The 17,736-nt window shown below is 37.8% G+C and overlaps 2 protein-coding genes across 2 annotated transcripts; both read right to left on the reverse strand.

The window, feature by feature from the left end:
- Positions 1-658: 658 nt before the first annotated feature.
- Positions 659-2,390, reverse strand: LOC108113938. Its single transcript, XM_017224646.1, has 2 exons — positions 1,713-2,390; positions 659-1,642 (listed from the first exon to the last, which is right to left on the reverse strand). Exons 1-2 carry the CDS (start codon positions 2,388-2,390, stop codon positions 659-661), a joined length of 1,662 nt encoding a protein of 553 aa, XP_017080135.1.
- A 5,746-nt stretch (positions 2,391-8,136) lies between these two features.
- LOC108114044 (putative odorant receptor 69a) lies at positions 8,137-15,412 on the reverse strand. The gene is made up of 4 exons (XM_017224792.1): positions 14,438-15,412; positions 10,064-11,038; positions 8,245-8,400; positions 8,137-8,187 (listed from the first exon to the last, which is right to left on the reverse strand). The coding sequence occupies exons 1-4, from the start codon at positions 15,410-15,412 to the stop codon at positions 8,137-8,139; spliced, it is 2,157 nt and encodes a 718-aa protein (XP_017080281.1).
- Positions 15,413-17,736: the final 2,324 nt, after the last annotated feature.

Below are 17,736 nucleotides of genomic sequence, written 5' to 3' on the forward strand. Positions count from 1 at the left end.
ACTTTTTATAACTATTATATAACATCAAATTATCTTACATGAATTACATTCAAAAAGATGGCCAATCATTAGTTCCCTTCAGTTAAACCTTAACCAACTTCTCAACAAGCTGACCTATCTGGGGCATCGCAAATTGCAGCTCATCGTTGCTCGTCGTTGCATGGCCATGGCTCACTGACTTTTAAACCAATATGTAAAGGAAAATGCGAATGAAAATAAAGTAACGAAGTTGTAACAAGCAGTACAAACAAGTGAACAATAAAACCACTTAAAAAGCAAGCAGCAGAAAATTTCCCTCGAACCCAGGGAAAGGGAGACAGAGCCACCCGCATACTAACTCGTATATATAAAAACTAACACGCAGAACAGTAAAAGCAGAGGAACTGCCAGGATCCGGAGGAGTAGTTACACCAACAAACAGGAGTAGAGTCAGAGTGTCTGTCTTTCTGTCTGTCCTATATAAAAAGCAAAATAATTGGCGTGTCAGACATTTTGTTACGCCCAATTTAAGTGCTTCCTTGTTTGGTCCAAAAAAAAACATAGAATTTTCCATGGCGAGATGTGCGAAATTTAACCCAATCTCAGCCAAAAGTAAATATTATGCAAGTGTGAAGGAAAATTATAATTTATTTCAAAAATACTCATTATTTGGCTCTCATCATTTGGCCTCTATATTTGATTCTTTAGACTTAATGTTTTCGGTTGGGATACTGTCAGAAGAGTCTGAGCTATACTTAGAGGAATCTGCACTGGTTTCTCTATCGGAATCTGTATCGTTATCTTCAGGGATTTCCTTACCGGATTCTAAAGAATCATCTTTAATAAAGCTCTTAGAGGAGTCCGAGTCCGAGTCAGAATCCATGTCGGAGTCACATTTGAAAACATTATTTAAATTTTCTATTAATTTTGTGGTGACTTTTGTTAAGAAATGGTTTTCATGAACATTTACGAAATTCGGTTGCCAGGGATCTTCGTTATCCGCAGCACGCTGAACGCTTTCTTTGGCAGCCACTTCTGCCACCTTCGGGCTTGGAGGTTTTAAATCCTCAATTTCAGTATCAGTATCAGAAAGTTCCAATTGGCTAATATTATAATTCGATTTCAAAGACTTGTACTCTACAAAGTCATCTAGGAACTTATCTTCATTGGTTTCTTCATTACCACCATTCGATTCCCAGGACTTGTACAACGGCAACTTCTCATTATCGTAACCAGTAAAGACTATTTGACCATTGCATATAGTTCCGAAGATTTCCAAGCGATCTATAAAGTCATCCGATGATTTCTGAATAAGTGTTAGATAATAAAGAAATGCTTCTACGGTCACTTCGGAGTAGCATTTCCTATGAAGATGCTTATAGTAAGGACATTTGGGATCCCGCATCCAATTACGATTTAAGTTTCCATAAAACTTTGACGTGTAGCTACCAATAAATGTCTCCTGCTGGACTATCATGGCATTATAGAACTGGTGACAGAGATGATTAGCAAGTTCTGGCCGCAGATCCTGGAGATTTTTCGTCCAATTAAAAAGAAATTCAGGTGGCATTATAGTAAATCTTATTAGATTTAAGATTAAACCAATATACTGTTTGCGCTTCTGAAAATCCGAATACAGCCATAAAAGTGCTGAATAAAAAACCTGTAAGTCATATAAATAAAATGAAAATAAAATTAAATAAAAATTATCTTTTTTCAGCCAAAGACCTCACCTCAATCTCAGTCTGCACAGCCAAGCTATTTGAACTGAGCAGTTTACAAAGGTCATTGATATCCAGATTAAGATACTCCTCCGTACCTACCAGAACCAAGAAGCTCTTGTCCACCCTGTACAGCATGGAATCAGCCAATGGAGTGATGCCCCTTTGTTTGGCCTCCAAAAAGCACCTAAATGCCATTAGTTCGTTGAAAAACCTATGATCGTTAAGGCACTGAAAGATGTCCTCAGCCAAGTTCATGCACTTCAAATATTTTGCTGCATTTAGAAGATCCAACAACCTACCCAAGGGACAATATACCTTATTGGAGGTCATCCAGACGTAGATTATCTCAAACAACTCGTTGTCAATCACTTCCTCGGGTATCTTAATGTAGTCGTTTTGCTTGATATTGTTCTTTAAACGTTTAGAGAAGCTGCGAAGTACCCAGAGCTGGCACTTGTAGAGGGAATCGCCAATAATCACAAAGACATGAGGACCAATGTTTTTTTCAAGAACGAGTTCTATTCTTTTATAAATCGATACCTTCTTGTAGAGCGGTATGTGAGAGAAACGCAAATGTGGCATAAACTTTTGCCACCTTTCGTACATGAACTGAGGCTCATGGAGCTTGGGTTCATCCTCTCTTTTTTTGATCACTGTTGGTCCAATTCGCTTAAAGATCTTACCCATTTTTTGAATAATATTTTTATATAATTTATACAAAATTGTAAGTACAAAAATCTACGACAAGGATCAGATAACACTCTATGATCGAATATCAAAGTTATTTTGTTAAAATTTTAATCAATTTGACAGCAAATATTGAAATCGACTTGATTAAGTGGCTACTCATTGCTGCAAATATTTATATGCATTTTTTCAATAATGTTATTGGGAAGCTATTAATATTAATAAGCGGGACTAAAGAATTCTTACAAATTAATCAAGTGCATTCAGTTGGCATATTGACAATGTCCTTGCATTCAGCTTTATTTCTTTTTTTTTATCTTCCTCACTAAATGCCGCCGTGCGGTTGCTGGTCGAACGAATTAAAATTCATTAATTTGCCATATTAAAATTGCATTAATTAAATACCAAAAACGGTCCATTGGTGAGTCGGTGCATTTATATGTTAATGGTCATTGGTTCGATGGAGGAGTAATAAATGCAAGTCAGCCGGACAACAAAACCCTGATGTAAATCACCATTCTTGCATGCTTAATTTAATCAGCAATTCAAACGCAATCAATCTTGTATTGAAATAAAAAAAAAAGAAATGACCAGCTGAAAATACTTTTATTTATTTAAAATTCAGCATAATCTTTATGGACCACCATGAGGGGTTATAAAAATGTTTAAGGAACTGCCCGTAACAGTTTCGAATATTTTTCCTAAACCTCATTTAACCTCGTTCAAAAAACAAACTAGCAGCCAAACTAAGAGTCGCTTTGCATGTCTCCGCAACATTTACCATATAATTACATATACACACACACACACACACACATATGCATATACGAAAACACAATATGTCGCTGCAACTCTGCGCACTTCCGCTTAAAACCTTTTACTTCCGGCTGGCAGGAGTCGCAAAAAAAAAAAAAAGAACCTACACAACCAGCCAGAAATAGCCAAACTTTATCCGCACATCGCATGTGCCACGCAAATGCAAATTTTATATAACCACTTGCATTCTTCTTTTTTTTTTTTTTGTTTTTATTTAGTTTTTTCTCATACTGCTCTTTTTCGATTTAAAATTTTATAATATTAAACGGTGGGAAAGTATGCCACACAGATACTAAAGTCGACTGGCTCTAGGCAGCAGGAGCAAGCAGCAGGCATTATCGCCATGTAAGTTATGGCGTCAAAAAGCAATCAATTTTTTAATTTTGCGTTTAATTAAAAATGCAGCCGGTTCGCAATTAAAATTATCCCGTGCATTAAACATACGACGTTGGTCGTATGGACCAGGCCATATAGAGGTTCGATTTGGGTGTTGGCCAACTCGAAAGTTAGTTGGCGCTTAAATGACAGTAACCAAAATCTGGTTTTGTTGCAATCAATCATGGCCAGGACGGTGGGTTGATGTGTCGCTGGTGCTCGCTCAGCATCATCGGTAATTGGAAATAGGTGGCATCGTCATCGTGATTGCGCGGTCATCCTGTCCGCAGCAACATAGACACGACCTGACACTCACTACTGATACAGCACTATTTACATTGCGGTCTAAAATAATAGCAATATCATTTAGAAATATTAAAGGAAATCAAAAATTTAGTAAGCTAGCTTTAAGGTTTCTCTTAGTTAACTTACTTTTATTATAAAAGTTTAAATCCGTTTCTTTGCTTTCCTTTTAATTAATTTTTCTCAACATTAAAGATATTAAAGTTACCCCTTTTAGTAGGTACTATTATTGTGACCCCCACTGTATACAGCAACATTTATCACTCACACACACACATGCAAATGTTGCAACTGCGTTGCGGTTGCGGCCCTAAAAGTTCACTGCGGACATCGAACGTTCGTTTCAATGGGTTTATTAGCATGCCACTGTGGCGTATGAGTGATATTTCAATAATGAGCATTCAATAAATTGACAATAATTATCGCCGGACATCATATGACCAATTTTCGTCGCTTCCGAACAAACGGCAATTGCCGCATGCTATATGCTCGATAAACGGTAGACATTACTTATAGTCAAAGTGCTATTAAGCCAAAAAAAAAAACAGGTTAAAATCAATTTAAATTAAATTGAAAAAAAGTAATAATTTATCTTACATAATTTCACTTACATCAAATGGGAAATCACTTAGGTTTTACATTTATTAATATGTATTTGTTACCCCTAAGCAATATCTACTGTAAATGCTTGTAAAAGTGACGAGTTTTTAAACCTGATTACCCCGTCAAGATAGATCGCCAAACATTATTCAATTGCTAGATTAAGCCCACCGATGACAGGCCATTGTATTTGCGTTTAGCCGGCAGATCAAAGGTGTTGACCCTAGCCTTTTGCCAAATCACTTTCCATTAATTTCGTTCGTTGGGGGAGGGGGCAGTGAAAAATTTGATTACCCCAAAAGCTGTGGGCACGTCTGCTGGCTAGAAATTACATGGACATGAAATTTAATCATTCTAATTTGTGAAATTTATGAAGTTTATTGCTCGTGCTTAATAGACACAAATGCTAACAGATTTTTTGGTGGGCGCTATTTCAAGTAGTAGGCCTTGGCTAAAATAAAACCATGCCATTACATCGCTTTTTTATGGGATAATACAGAATTTTGGATACACTTTAAGAAATTATTATGAAAATTATTAGTTATTTCTGTAAGGATAAATATTTACTTTTATATCATTTATTTTTACTTTAGATTTAAGTTAGAGTTTTATAAAGTGAAGAATAGTTAATAAGCTTTATAGAGAGAGCATTAAATTCTTCTTTTCCTGAAAAGCCCCCTAACATTATTTCCTCTCAGTCGCATTTCTTGACGTTTTCCGCAGTGGTGGTTTTTCCTCTTTGGCTTTGGCTTTGGCTTTTGTTTTCCCGCTTGGCGTTATGAAGCTCATGGAGCTTAGGCTTTGGACCCAACTACGTGCGGAAATGTGTCTAAATTGTGTGTAAAAATTTCGCCATCTCGTTGTTATTACATTTTTTTTTGTGCCCAAGTTGGGGCGACACCATATGGCCTCGGCAGATAAGGCTAAGTAATTGATGGACAACGGACTAGCTTTTGTAAGTGCTCTCACTTAGGCAGGGCAGTGGAATATTGAAAAAGAATTTATGGTTGCGAGTTTTTCTAAAGTTAAAGAGACTTTTTAAGTAGATTTCAATTTAAAAGGAAAGTTAGGCGATAAAAACAATTATTTAAAGAGAAAGGTACAACAGAAGTTGCTTTCTTAATTGCTAACAACTTCTATTACTTAAAACCACATCCCTTAGAACCTTCCACCTTCAAACCAACCAACCAACCAACCAAGCATTTCCCCAAAATAGCCACAGGAGAAGACTGTTTGTTGCAATCTAGTCTATAACTTTTAAACGATACCAAGCCAAAGCCAATTATGTTCTGCCGTTTCTCTGGACCACAATATCGCTAGAACGAACCCACCCCCCCGTCCACCAATCTTACATAACATTTTCAATTACCATTTCGGGTGATTCAGCCAAGACCACATATACCCTCTCAGCCATCCCTTCCACCATATCCTCGATCCACCGAAATGGGGGCAAGTTTAGCTACGAAATTGAGACATGTTGTTTGAGTACATTTTGTGGTTTTGACTCTGGCAGCCGGGCTGTGGGAATTTTCGTGTTTTGTGTATGCAATTTTAAATGCACATCGCAGCTTGGGCCAGTTTGGCTCAGTTCGGTTTGTTTTGGGGTTCACCCGACCAATTCCCAAGACCCATGTTGCTGTAACGAGCCGCTTTTGTTTGCTAAAAACTTATCAAGGCTATGGTCAGGACTTGGACTTGGACTTCTGCGGGGGTAAAGGGTCCTGAGCCCAGAGTAAACAACAAGGCCTGCAATGATGATCCTGCAGCTGTATACCCCCTCCAGTCCTGGTCCTATGTCAATTTTTCTACAAACTGTCGATTCTCTGTGTGTATGTGGGCGGGCGTAGGATGTGCTCCTCTGGCCAGATTTCTCTCTATTCCTTTGGCCATTGTTCTGGGCATACTGGGATGTGTGTGTACTTTAAAGGTCTTGGCAGTCACTTCCACATGATTGGGCAATTCACAATCTTTTTCATATGGCCACCCCGGCTGTTGTCTAAGCTGATGACTCAATTAACTGCCAAACGTGCTTTTGTGAGCTGTCAGCTGGAAGGGCTTAGTAGAACTAAAGATCCCCGATTGCAATTAGCCTATATAATCACTGGGATGAGAATTTATGCCGATAGTTAGGGATTAAAGTTTAAGGTTTGGAAAATAAATTGAAAAGTTAATAGTGCCTCAAAATATGACCAAGATCAGAGGTTATAACAAGAAATTTCATAAAATACGTATAACTTATCTTAAAAAATAATACAATTTTGCAGTTTTTCCAGCTCCAACACTTTAAATATTAAATCTTTAATCGAGGCAAGAGCCTGGGCCTTAAATGGAACGTGCAAAATCCATGGCCAGCAAAAAGCTGTCATCGAAAGCAGAACAATAAATATGCGCTGTTCATGATTAATGATTTGCACGCACAAACAAACTAACCGAAAAAACATCAAAATTCTTGGCCAACTTGAGAGCCAAAAAACAGGCCAGCAAAAACAGGCAGCAGCGACGAGACAGCAACAGCATTCTGGGCGGTCCTTCAGTTTGTTTGGCTTTGCGGGCAGCGTAGCGTGTATTAAGGGAATTAAAATGTTATTATATAAAACAAGGACAAGGGTCCGAGAAGAAGATAAAGGCGTGGCAAGTGAGGGGGGGTGGTCGAAGAAAGCTGGAGATGGAGGTGTGCAAAATACGATGGTAACGCTGTTGCCACTGATCCAGGATAACGACGTGATAATCACACCCATCACAGCCACTCAGCCCCAGCATATGACGGACGACGTCCCAGCCCCCCGGATCCGCCAGATGGCGAAGAAGAAGGTACGGCCAGGTGACTTGTACATAATTTCCAACAATTTTTAGCAAAGAACTTAATTTTACGCTCTTGCATTTCCCAAATGAAAAGTTGGACACACAACCATCCTCCTACTTCACCCACAATGAAAAACCTGCGACCCTGACAACCTTTGTCTGGCTTTAATAAGTTTGCTTAGTGCCAGCCAGAAAGAGCACTGAAGCGGGCACTTAGTTGGCTTCCTTTCAAATATCCTTCCATATTCGCAAAACCCGAGGTTTTTGTCTTTCATCCTGTCTTAAATTGCTTTGTTCAGGGGTTTCCTTGTTATTTCTGTTTTTCATTTTTGCATTGTTGGGCCATTGAGTGTGAGGAAGTTACTGGGTCAACTCTTTGGGGTTTCTGACAAATTTAGGGAATTTTTAATTAGCAGCGGGCATAAAATAAATGTTAAGTTATTTATTTTTGTAATTATATTAAAGAGAAATTTGTAAAGTTCTAGATCGACGCCTATTAAGTAAGATTTCTTTAAAGAAATATTAATTTATTCCCAGAAAATTACATTTATTTTAAACGTATTTATTAGTATTTCGATTAAATATCTTTATAAAAACAATATTTTGTTTTAGGTAAGTTGAAGTTGAAGTTGAATAGCATTCTACATAAAGGTTTATAATTTAGTTTTTGTTTCAATACTTCCTACTTCTAATTTTACTTTATACTTTGATTAGATATATTTTTCCAACAACTATAAATCATTTATAAGCAGAATAAGGTAAGTTATCGTTCTACAGATTTCTAATTCTTTTTTGCTTTTATACTGATATATATTAAGATCTTAACTCTTTTTCATCCTCCTTTTTCTTTTTATTTCATGGATCGCACGCAGGTAAACATTTGGTAAGAAAATTTCAAAGTCTGCAAGAATTTGAAAACCTTTAAGTAACATATTATTAAAATCCAAGAAAAACTCACAGCCATATAGGTGGTTATGGATACCGGTGTCAGCTTGTAGGTTCTCCAAGTATAAGTCTTCGTGGCACGCATCATTAGGATAAGCAGCGTCCTTCGATAAGAAAGATCTCCTTCGTACCAATTGTTATAAAAGGCAGCTGGCAAAACTTTGTCGCTCTGAAAAAAGAGGGAAGCATTAGCAAATAACTGTATATAATCTTTAATTAGCTTAACTAAACTGTTCAAAAACTTTACAGTATTCAGAAAGGTTACCAAAAACTAGGGAATACTGAAAAATCTTATATTCCTGGTCTCTCTGTAACTTTTATTTAATTATACCCGTTACTCGTAGAGTAAAAGGGTATACTAGATTCGATGAAAAGTATGTAACAGATAGAAGGAAGCTTTTGCGACCCTATAAAGTATATATATTCTTGATCAGGATCAATAGCGAAGTCGATAGAGCCATGTCCGTCTGTCCGTCCGTCCGTCCGTCCGTCCGTCCGTCCGTCCGTCCGTCCGTCCGTCCGTCCGTCCGTCCGTATGAACGCTGAGATCTCAGGAACTATAGCAGATACAAAGCTGAGATTAGGCATGAAGATTCTTGAGGTCCCGGGACAGCGCAAGTTTATTACAGCATCCTGCCACGCCCACTCTAACGCCCACAAATGGCAAAAAACTAAAATTGCTAAAATCTCAGGAACTATTGCAGATAGAAAGTTGAAATTCAGAAAGTATAATCTTAATATGACAGCGTATCTTATAGTGCTACTACTATCCGGCCACACCCACCCATACGCCCACAAGGCTCAAAAGACGGTTTTCGGATTTTCTAGAAAAGCTGATATCTCGGTAACTATAAGATATAGAAAGTTCGGATCAAGCATGTATGTTTCTATGATGCTCCCAATGCGAATTGTTTTTTTCCGATCACGCCACGCCCACTCTAACGCCCACAAAACCCGAAAAACCAAAAATGCAAAAATCTCAAAAACTATAAAAGCTACACAATTTTGCTTAGGAACACGTATTTAGGAGATGCCTCTGCAACTTGCCACGAAGTTGCATCCGGCCACGCCCACTGTAACGCCCACAAACCGCGGAAAACTGTGGAGTCTATAATATTATTATGAATGCCTTCGTTTGACCTTGTGTGACTTATTTCTGTTAATATCTATCGATTAACAAAAGATTTTTCAAATCGGAACATTATTTCGCTATTTATGAAGAAATTAAGGTTATAAGGCTCCACATGGGCAGTGACGTCACTATAAGCATACTCAACATACTTCCTCTGACAATAGGTGGCGCCTTGTGAATTTCCACTAGCAAAATTAATATTTTAAAATTGTGTAAAACAGTAACGGGTATCTTATAGTCGCGGCACTCGACTATAGCGTTTCCTCTTGTTTTTAGCATTAAATCCCATCGACATACCATGTCCTTAAAGTGCACACAGGCCTTGTATTACATCGCTCTGACGACCAGTTAATAATTGGAATTTTCATGAAAAAAATTGGGAAAATTAAGCAAACAGCCTACCAGCGATAATGTACCGAGAACATGCAACTCTTATAATTGGATTATTATGTCAATTATAAATCTGTGTGCAAAGGACGAGGCTCTACATTGTTCTCGTTAAAATCCTTGCAAAACTTTAAAGTGATGAAACTTGCAAAGTTCTTAATATAAGAAATATACTTATTTACATTTTTACTTCTTAGTGCTGGACTTCTTCTCGACACGACTCTATTCGATATTTTGTAGGGCTGCCAACTGTTGCCCATAACGTCACCTCACATATATTTAATAAAATATTCTTAGCCCCTTAAGAACTTACCGCATAAATCAAGTGGGTACCATTCCTGCACATAGAAAAATTGTAGATCAAGAATATGAGAAGTCCAAGCAAATGTTTAAAGCCCGAAACCAAATCAAACATGGTCATGCAATTGGCCAAAAAACACATGGAAATTATGGATAGCGAGAAGCTTACGAAAAACGTAAAGTTGAACAATCGATTAACTCTATCCGCCAGATTAAATAATTTACTGTGATACACTATAAGATATGTTAACTGATCCCTGGCGATGGGATATCGTGCATCAATGCCTTTAAGTCGACTGGCCAAACCATCAAAATGGATTTCCAATTGGATGCCAAAGAAGCTTATTAGAAACTGGCTAAGCAAAATGGAGCACATGATGACTTGGCACGAAAAACCCTGACAGATTATCGCTACAAGAAAGCCAGTAATAGATCCTTGAATCCGCCATGGATACCAGGTGCCGCTCTGAATCTGATAGCTCAATTCTGGTGAGTCCTTCAGATGTTCCCAAATCATGAGAATAAAAGGTTGTAAATTGTAGTAGACAACGGAAAATGTGTAGATAATAAACCATATTTTTACATAACTCGTATATGACTCGTGATAGTGCCTTGTCCGATATGGTTTCTGTTTTGCAAATTGAAACAGCTCTTCAAAATCTTTCAATAGTTCTTCAACATGTGGCTTAAGTTTCAGTATCTGCCATAAGTTGAGAGTTCCCAAAATGGTAAAACCAAGCATGCTGCCCACGGCAGCCATTTCTGCTAAATACTCAATCGGATCATGTGTATTTTCAACAACGAAATAGCCGTACATAATGCATCCAATATTGTGATATAACAGATTTACTGCTTCACATAAAAAGATTATGCGTTTTGCTAGGTTCCGTTCGACACTCGCGAATCGTCTCCCACTCCATTCGAATCTTGGAAGTTGGGACACCTGACACACTAGGTCCTGATACCACATAAAGTCCTCTAACTCCATCTGGTCTTGAGGGATTAGTGAATGGTAGCGTACTGCCATATTCTGCTGTAAAATATTGTAATTGACAATCTATTGTGGGAATGTGCAACTGTCCTAGTCTTTTAGGAGGTTTTTTCAATTTGAAATTCATAATGTGAAGCACTTAGTCAGGATAATTTGGAAGCAGATTATTAATATATTCGAAATCAAATTAGCTAGGAAGAAAACAGCTTCTTAGCCCCCATATGCAATATTCTATAAATTCTGATATATCATTGATTCCTTTCAAAATGTCTATCGTTAAAACAAGATGTAAAATAGTTTCTAAAATGTTCAATTTAAACTTCGCGGGCATAACATTTTTGGCTAGTTTTTATTAAGTTGGCATGTCTGTTATTAAATATGTTAATATTAATATGAATATAAAATTTTACGAAAAATCAGAAAAAACTCACTTTTGGTACTCACTTTGTGTGGTACACAGTTCGACGGGGAATTTAATTACGAACTCAACAAGATATAACATTCCATGATACGATCATCTTTGGCTTTGTAATGAGGAAAATACTGATATTTTGAGACTCAATTCGGGACAGAGCGATTTTCGCATTTTTGGAAAGGGGTAACATCATAAAATTTTACGAAAAATCTGAAAAAACTCACTTTTTAAGTGTGGTACACAGTTCGACGGGGAATTTAATTACGAACTCAACAAGATATAACATTCCATGATACGATCATCTTTGGCTTTGTAATGAGGAAAATACTGATATTTTGAGACTCAATTCGGGACAGAGCGATTTTCGCATTTTTGGAAAGGGGTAACATCATAAAATTTTACGAAAAATCTGAAAAAACTCACTTTTTGAGTGTGGTACACAGTTCGACGGGGAATTTAATTACGAACTCAACAAGATATAACATTCCATGATACGATCATCTTTGGCTTTGTAATGAGGAAAATACTGATATTTTGAGACTCAATTCGGGACAGGGCGATTTTCGCATTTTTGGAAAGGGGTAACATCATAAAATTTTACGAAAAATCTGAAAAAACTCACTTTTTAAGTGTGGTACACAGTTCGACGGGGAATTTAATTACGAACTCAACAAGATATAACATTCCATGATACGATCATCTTTGGCTTTGTAATGAGGAAAATACTGATATTTTGAGACTCAATTCGGGACAGGGCGATTTTCGCATTTTTGAAAAATCTGAAAAAACTCACTTTTTAAGTGTGGTACACAGTTCGACGGGGAATTTAATTACGAACTCAACAAGATATAACGTTCCATGATACGATCATCTTTGGCTTTGTAATGAGGAAAATACTGATATTTTGAGACTCAATTCGGGACAGGGCGATTTTCGCATTTTTGGAAAGGGGTAACATCATAAAATTTTACGAAAAATCTGAAAAAACTCACTTTTTAAGTGTGGTACACAGTTCGACGGGGAATTTAATTACGAACTCAACAAGATATAACATTCCATGATACGATCATCTTTGGCTTTGTAATGAGGAAAATACTGATATTTTGAGACTCAATTCGGGACAGGGCGATTTTCGCATTTTTGAAAAATCTGAAAAAACTCACTTTTTAAGTGTGGTACACAGTTCGACGGGGAATTTAATTACGAACTCAACAAGATATAACATTCCATGATACGATCATCTTTGGCTTTGTAATGAGGAAAATACTGATATTTTGAGACTCAATTCGGGACAGGGCGATTTTCGCATTTTTGAAAAATCTGAAAAAACTCACTTTTTAAGTGTGGTACACAGTTCGACGGGGAATTTAATTACGAACTCAACAAGATATAACATTCCATGATACGATCATCTTTGGCTTTGTAATGAGGAAAATACTGATATTTTGAGACTCAATTCGGGACAGGGCGATTTTCGCATTTTTGAAAAGGGGTAACATCATAACCGTCATTAACGGTTATACTTCATAATAATATTTGTATTATGCAAAAATAATTTGTAAATATAATAGTTATTTAAAAACTGATCGCCAATGCAAGTTCAGTGCCCAAGTAGCAGGTAACAAAGTTATAGCAAATAAAAGGAACTAAACCATTTCCGTATTTAATAACAGATCACAAATCAAGGAGCCGCCACATTGGACATGCAAATGGCAATCGTTGAAAACAACACTCCGGCCAGGGAAAATAAGTTAAAACTCCATTTTTTAGTATACTAACTTAATTAATTACTTACCGCTTTGGTGACCTCAGTGCCCATATAGCAGATGACGAAGTGGTAGAGGACAAATGCCACTAGGCCACTGATATACTTAAAGGCAGATGCCGAATCGAGCAGCAGGATAGCCACACTGGTCATACAAATGGCAATGGTGGACAAAATGAGGCTGCTCAGGAAACTTGGGTTCAAAATCCAATTAATTCTCTCCATTAGTTCAAAGATGCGACAATGGTAGGCGATTAAGATCCTTAACTTCTCATTGGATTCAGATTGACGGGAATCTAAGCAAATTAGCTGACTTGCCAGTGCATCGCAGTGCATTTTCAGTTGGAAGGTAAATATGCAAACGATATTTAAAGTTTTTACAGTAAAGCAGACTCCCAAAAGCGATGAAAAAGCTTGGATAAGGATAGCCATCACATAGCCAAATGGTGAACCTTGAACCCTCCAAGGAAACCACATATTCGTTTGTGTCCTATAACTCATTTCCTGTTTATCCATAACATACTCCCACAGGAGGAGCAACAGCGGTGCACCATTGTAATATAAATAGAAGATTATATAGAATATAAACTGAAACTTCATTGTAAGAATCGCCATCTCTTGGTAGTGCTGGCATCGATAGTTCTTATTTCTTGGATCTGGATAGAGCTTTTGGAACTCCCCAAACATGGCCAGTATATAAGGACGCTTTATTGTCAGTCCTAAGACATTGCTGCTCGCCACAAAGATTAACATAAGCGATCCACATGTTTCCGAAAGTTCGCTTACAAACTTAATCGTATCCTTCTCAGTTCGGCCAAAAAGAAACCAATAAGTTAATATGCCGAAAATCTGATAGGCCAAAAAGCCGCAACCAAGTAAGAACAGATATTTTCTGACCAGATTTAATTGATCCCTCTTTCTTGGTCCTCCAATCCATTCGTAGAGTGGTACACATCCCAACCTACAGGCTGTGTCTATATACTTTATATTGTCAATCAACTGCATTCTGTTCTAAGCTACGAGGGACTTGATATTGCCCGGAAGTGTAAGGTCTTTTATATGAGTTCGTCAGTCTGCAGGTCTAATTGGGTAATTTTTAAGCAACTATATTGGGCTCCCTGAGAACAGACAACTGTTCAGATTGCCATATGGTAGAGTCTTAAGATACTTAGCAGTAAAATTATCTTAAAAATATATGAACACGTGTCATACTTACTGCGAAAGCGACCTCAGTTCCCATATAGCAGATGACGAAGTGGTAAAGGACAAAGGCAATCAGTCCGATTATGTACTTAAAGGCAGATCCCACGTCCAGCAGAAGTACAGCCACGCTTGTCATACAAATGGCAATAGTCGAACCAACTAAACTGCTCCCGAATATAAAGTTTAAGATCTGATTGAACTGGTCCCCCATTTTAAGAATGTGAAAGTGATAAGCTATCAGATTCCTCAACTTCTCATGGGCTCCAGACTGACGAGAATCAAGATCCATTAACTGACTTGCCATGCCATCATAGTGCAATTTCAGTTGGAAAGTAAAAATGCAGACAATATTCAGGGTGGCTATACTAAAGCCAACGCCCACAAAGGATGCCAACGATATACTAAGTAAAGCCATACCAAATCCGATGGTTGAGCCCTGGACTTTCCAAGGAAACCAAGTGTTAGTTTGCATCTTAAAACTTAAATCCTGTTCTTCCTGTAGGTATTCCCAATAAAGCACGAAAAGAGGGGCACTATTGTAGTACACATAGAAGACCATATAAAACATAAACTCTATTTTCATGATTAGAATGGCCATGTCGTAGTAGTGCTGGCAGCGAAAGTGCTTATCCCTGATTCTCGGATATATCTTATGGAGCTCCTCGAACATTATTTCGATTTGATGACGATTCTTCATCAAGGCATATATATTAGCAAATCCGACAGTGGTTAGCATTAAAGAACCGAACGTTTCCGATATTACTGCAACAAAAGTTTCCGTATCCTGTTCCTTTCGTCCATTTTTATACAAATAGGTAATTTGTCCAAAAATCTGATAAATCAAACAAATGACTCCAAATATGAAGAGAGACTTTTTCGCCAAACTATATGATTTTCTGTCTGCGGTCCGACCTGTCCATTGGTATCGCGGTATGCATGCCATCCAGCAAGCCATGTCTATATACTTCATATAGTCGTGCAACTGCATCCTGTATTAAACTAAGACTGAATTGCCAAAGAAAACAGCTAGTGGTCTTTGGGGGGCCAAATTGCTGGACCTTATTGAGCAATATTTAATCAAGTCTTGGGAAAAACCATCTGCTGGTGTAAGACGAGAAATCATGAAGTCGGGTTAGTACGAAAACGACCAAAATTTCTAAAATAGCAAAAATTGCTTAACTACTTCATGATTATGATAGCTTTATTTGAATTTTAAGTAATGGAACATAAAAATAAATCATAAACATGATTTTAATTTGTGTTCTAAGATTTGTCACAAAAATCAAACAGGATAATCACCAAATGATGAAAGTCATATTAAAAGATATGATACTTTTCTAAGCATAAATTTCCTTTTTTCCCAGAAGTCCCACATGATTTGTTTATTTATTCATTTTATATTCGTGTCAAGCTCGTAATGATGATGCCTTTGAGCTGGTTAGCAGGCTTTTATGCGCCTCGTCTATCGATGGTGATATCAGCAGACAAGTGCTGCTCGTTCTGCACTCCATTTCCGGCGGAAGTCCACCCAAGGAGACATTTTTATGTACAGACTCATATATGCTATGCCTGCATGTTGTTCCGAGTATGTGTATGTCTACTTGGGCGCTTGTTTACTTCTTTGTTTATGGCCATCCTCATGGCCCCTACACTTTAACGAGTCCATCCTATTGCCAATTTTTATTGTTGCCTTTATTCTGCGGTCTACTTGGTTGCGCCTCATATGCTCCATGCTCACTGCTGTGTACTCCATGCCCCAAGGATATAAATACATATATATGTACGAACCACCACTCCCCTCTGTCCAGAAGCGTTTTTGTTTGCTATTGATTTATGGTTTGGTGATTTCGCTCCTTGTGCGGGATTTTCTGTTTACTGTCGACGTCTCATCAGCGTTTTGTTGCGGTAATTAAACTCTGATTGGTTTTCAATTGTTTTTATTGATTGGCATTGGCATTTCATTTTTTTTTTTTTAGTCCAGCTTCTGTTGATTCGCAATTAGCCAACCGAATTTTCCCCCAAACAGGCGACTTAAATTCAGTTGAAATTTTCTTTTTTTTCCCCTCCGGTTTGAAAGTAAAATTTATGAAGACAAACAAAAGCGGAAAAGTTGGCACGGCTAGTACGGGGAGTACCCGGCCAATTGCCAAAGGACTCAAATCGAGCGGCAGCTGCGCGTAATGGACAATTTGAATTATCCGTCCGTCGACGTTGGCGGAGGAGGAGTGTGAGTAATAGTTTTGGCAGCCATCGCCTTTTTGGCCAGGAATTTATGGAGATCCGCGAGCCAAGGGCCACTACATCGACTAGGAAGCTCTTGGCAGTAGCCGCTCCAATTCATCTCCTTCGTCCTGGACGCTGACAAGTGCAAAAGTATAGCAAAGTTATGGCCCACCAAAGGACCCTCAGACAACTCGCAACTGGTGGACTTATCGATCCGATCCATCGGTCGGGCCTTTTAAACTAATTAAGCCACGGTAAGGGGGGACAACACATGCTACTAATTTGCGAAATTAACGTGTTTGTTTTGGCCGCTTACGAAATAAATTACCCAAAAAAAAAAACATCTGGCCAAAGGTGAGGGCAATGGCCATAAATTCGCATCGAATGCGAATTCCAAGCTGCAACTTTTGGTTTCCTTGTTTACTCCCACAAAAAGGTTTGCCTTTTCCAAAACCCATGGCTAGAAATTACAGCCAACTGGGAAATTTATGTCCAACTCCATGGAAATTAAACGGTCTGGGCCAGCTTTAGACCAGCTGCTCGGACTTCCTGCGCTTCCTGAGGCGCTATCCTATTTTGACAAGGATCTATGAAAATAGTGTGAAAAATTATTCTACAGCTCCCCCGCTTGGCATTCTAAATTGCTAAATTAAGATAAATGAACACATTTAGCCCGAGGAATTTATTTGTTTTGATAAGCGAGAAGCGAGCTTGTTCAGATTCGTATTTTGGGTTCACATTTGTCCGAAAAAGGATGCGACGAATAAATCTTTTAGAAAGAACTTGTGTGGAAGGAATTAATTTTCAAATTCAAAAAAGTTATTTAACTTTTATGTATACTAAATATTTATAGATTTTTGCTTTTAATAAAAGTGAAACTAAAAGCCAACCGAAATTCACCAATAAAAAAACCAAGTTTTAGTATTATGATTTTGCTACTTGGCGCAAGTTTTTTAATATGCCCGGAAAGATCAACATCAGAAGAGGCGAACTCGGGACCAAATGACTTGGGCTAATAAATAAAGTTTCGCAATGCTCAGGTAAACACTTGCCATGACCCGCAAAAAAGTTTGTGTCCAAATAAATAGA

The sequence above is a fragment of the Drosophila eugracilis genome, unplaced genomic scaffold, assembly GCF_018153835.1.
Source record: "Drosophila eugracilis isolate 14026-0451.02 unplaced genomic scaffold, ASM1815383v1 contig_2154, whole genome shotgun sequence".
Classification (NCBI taxonomy): domain Eukaryota; kingdom Metazoa; phylum Arthropoda; class Insecta; order Diptera; family Drosophilidae; genus Drosophila; species Drosophila eugracilis.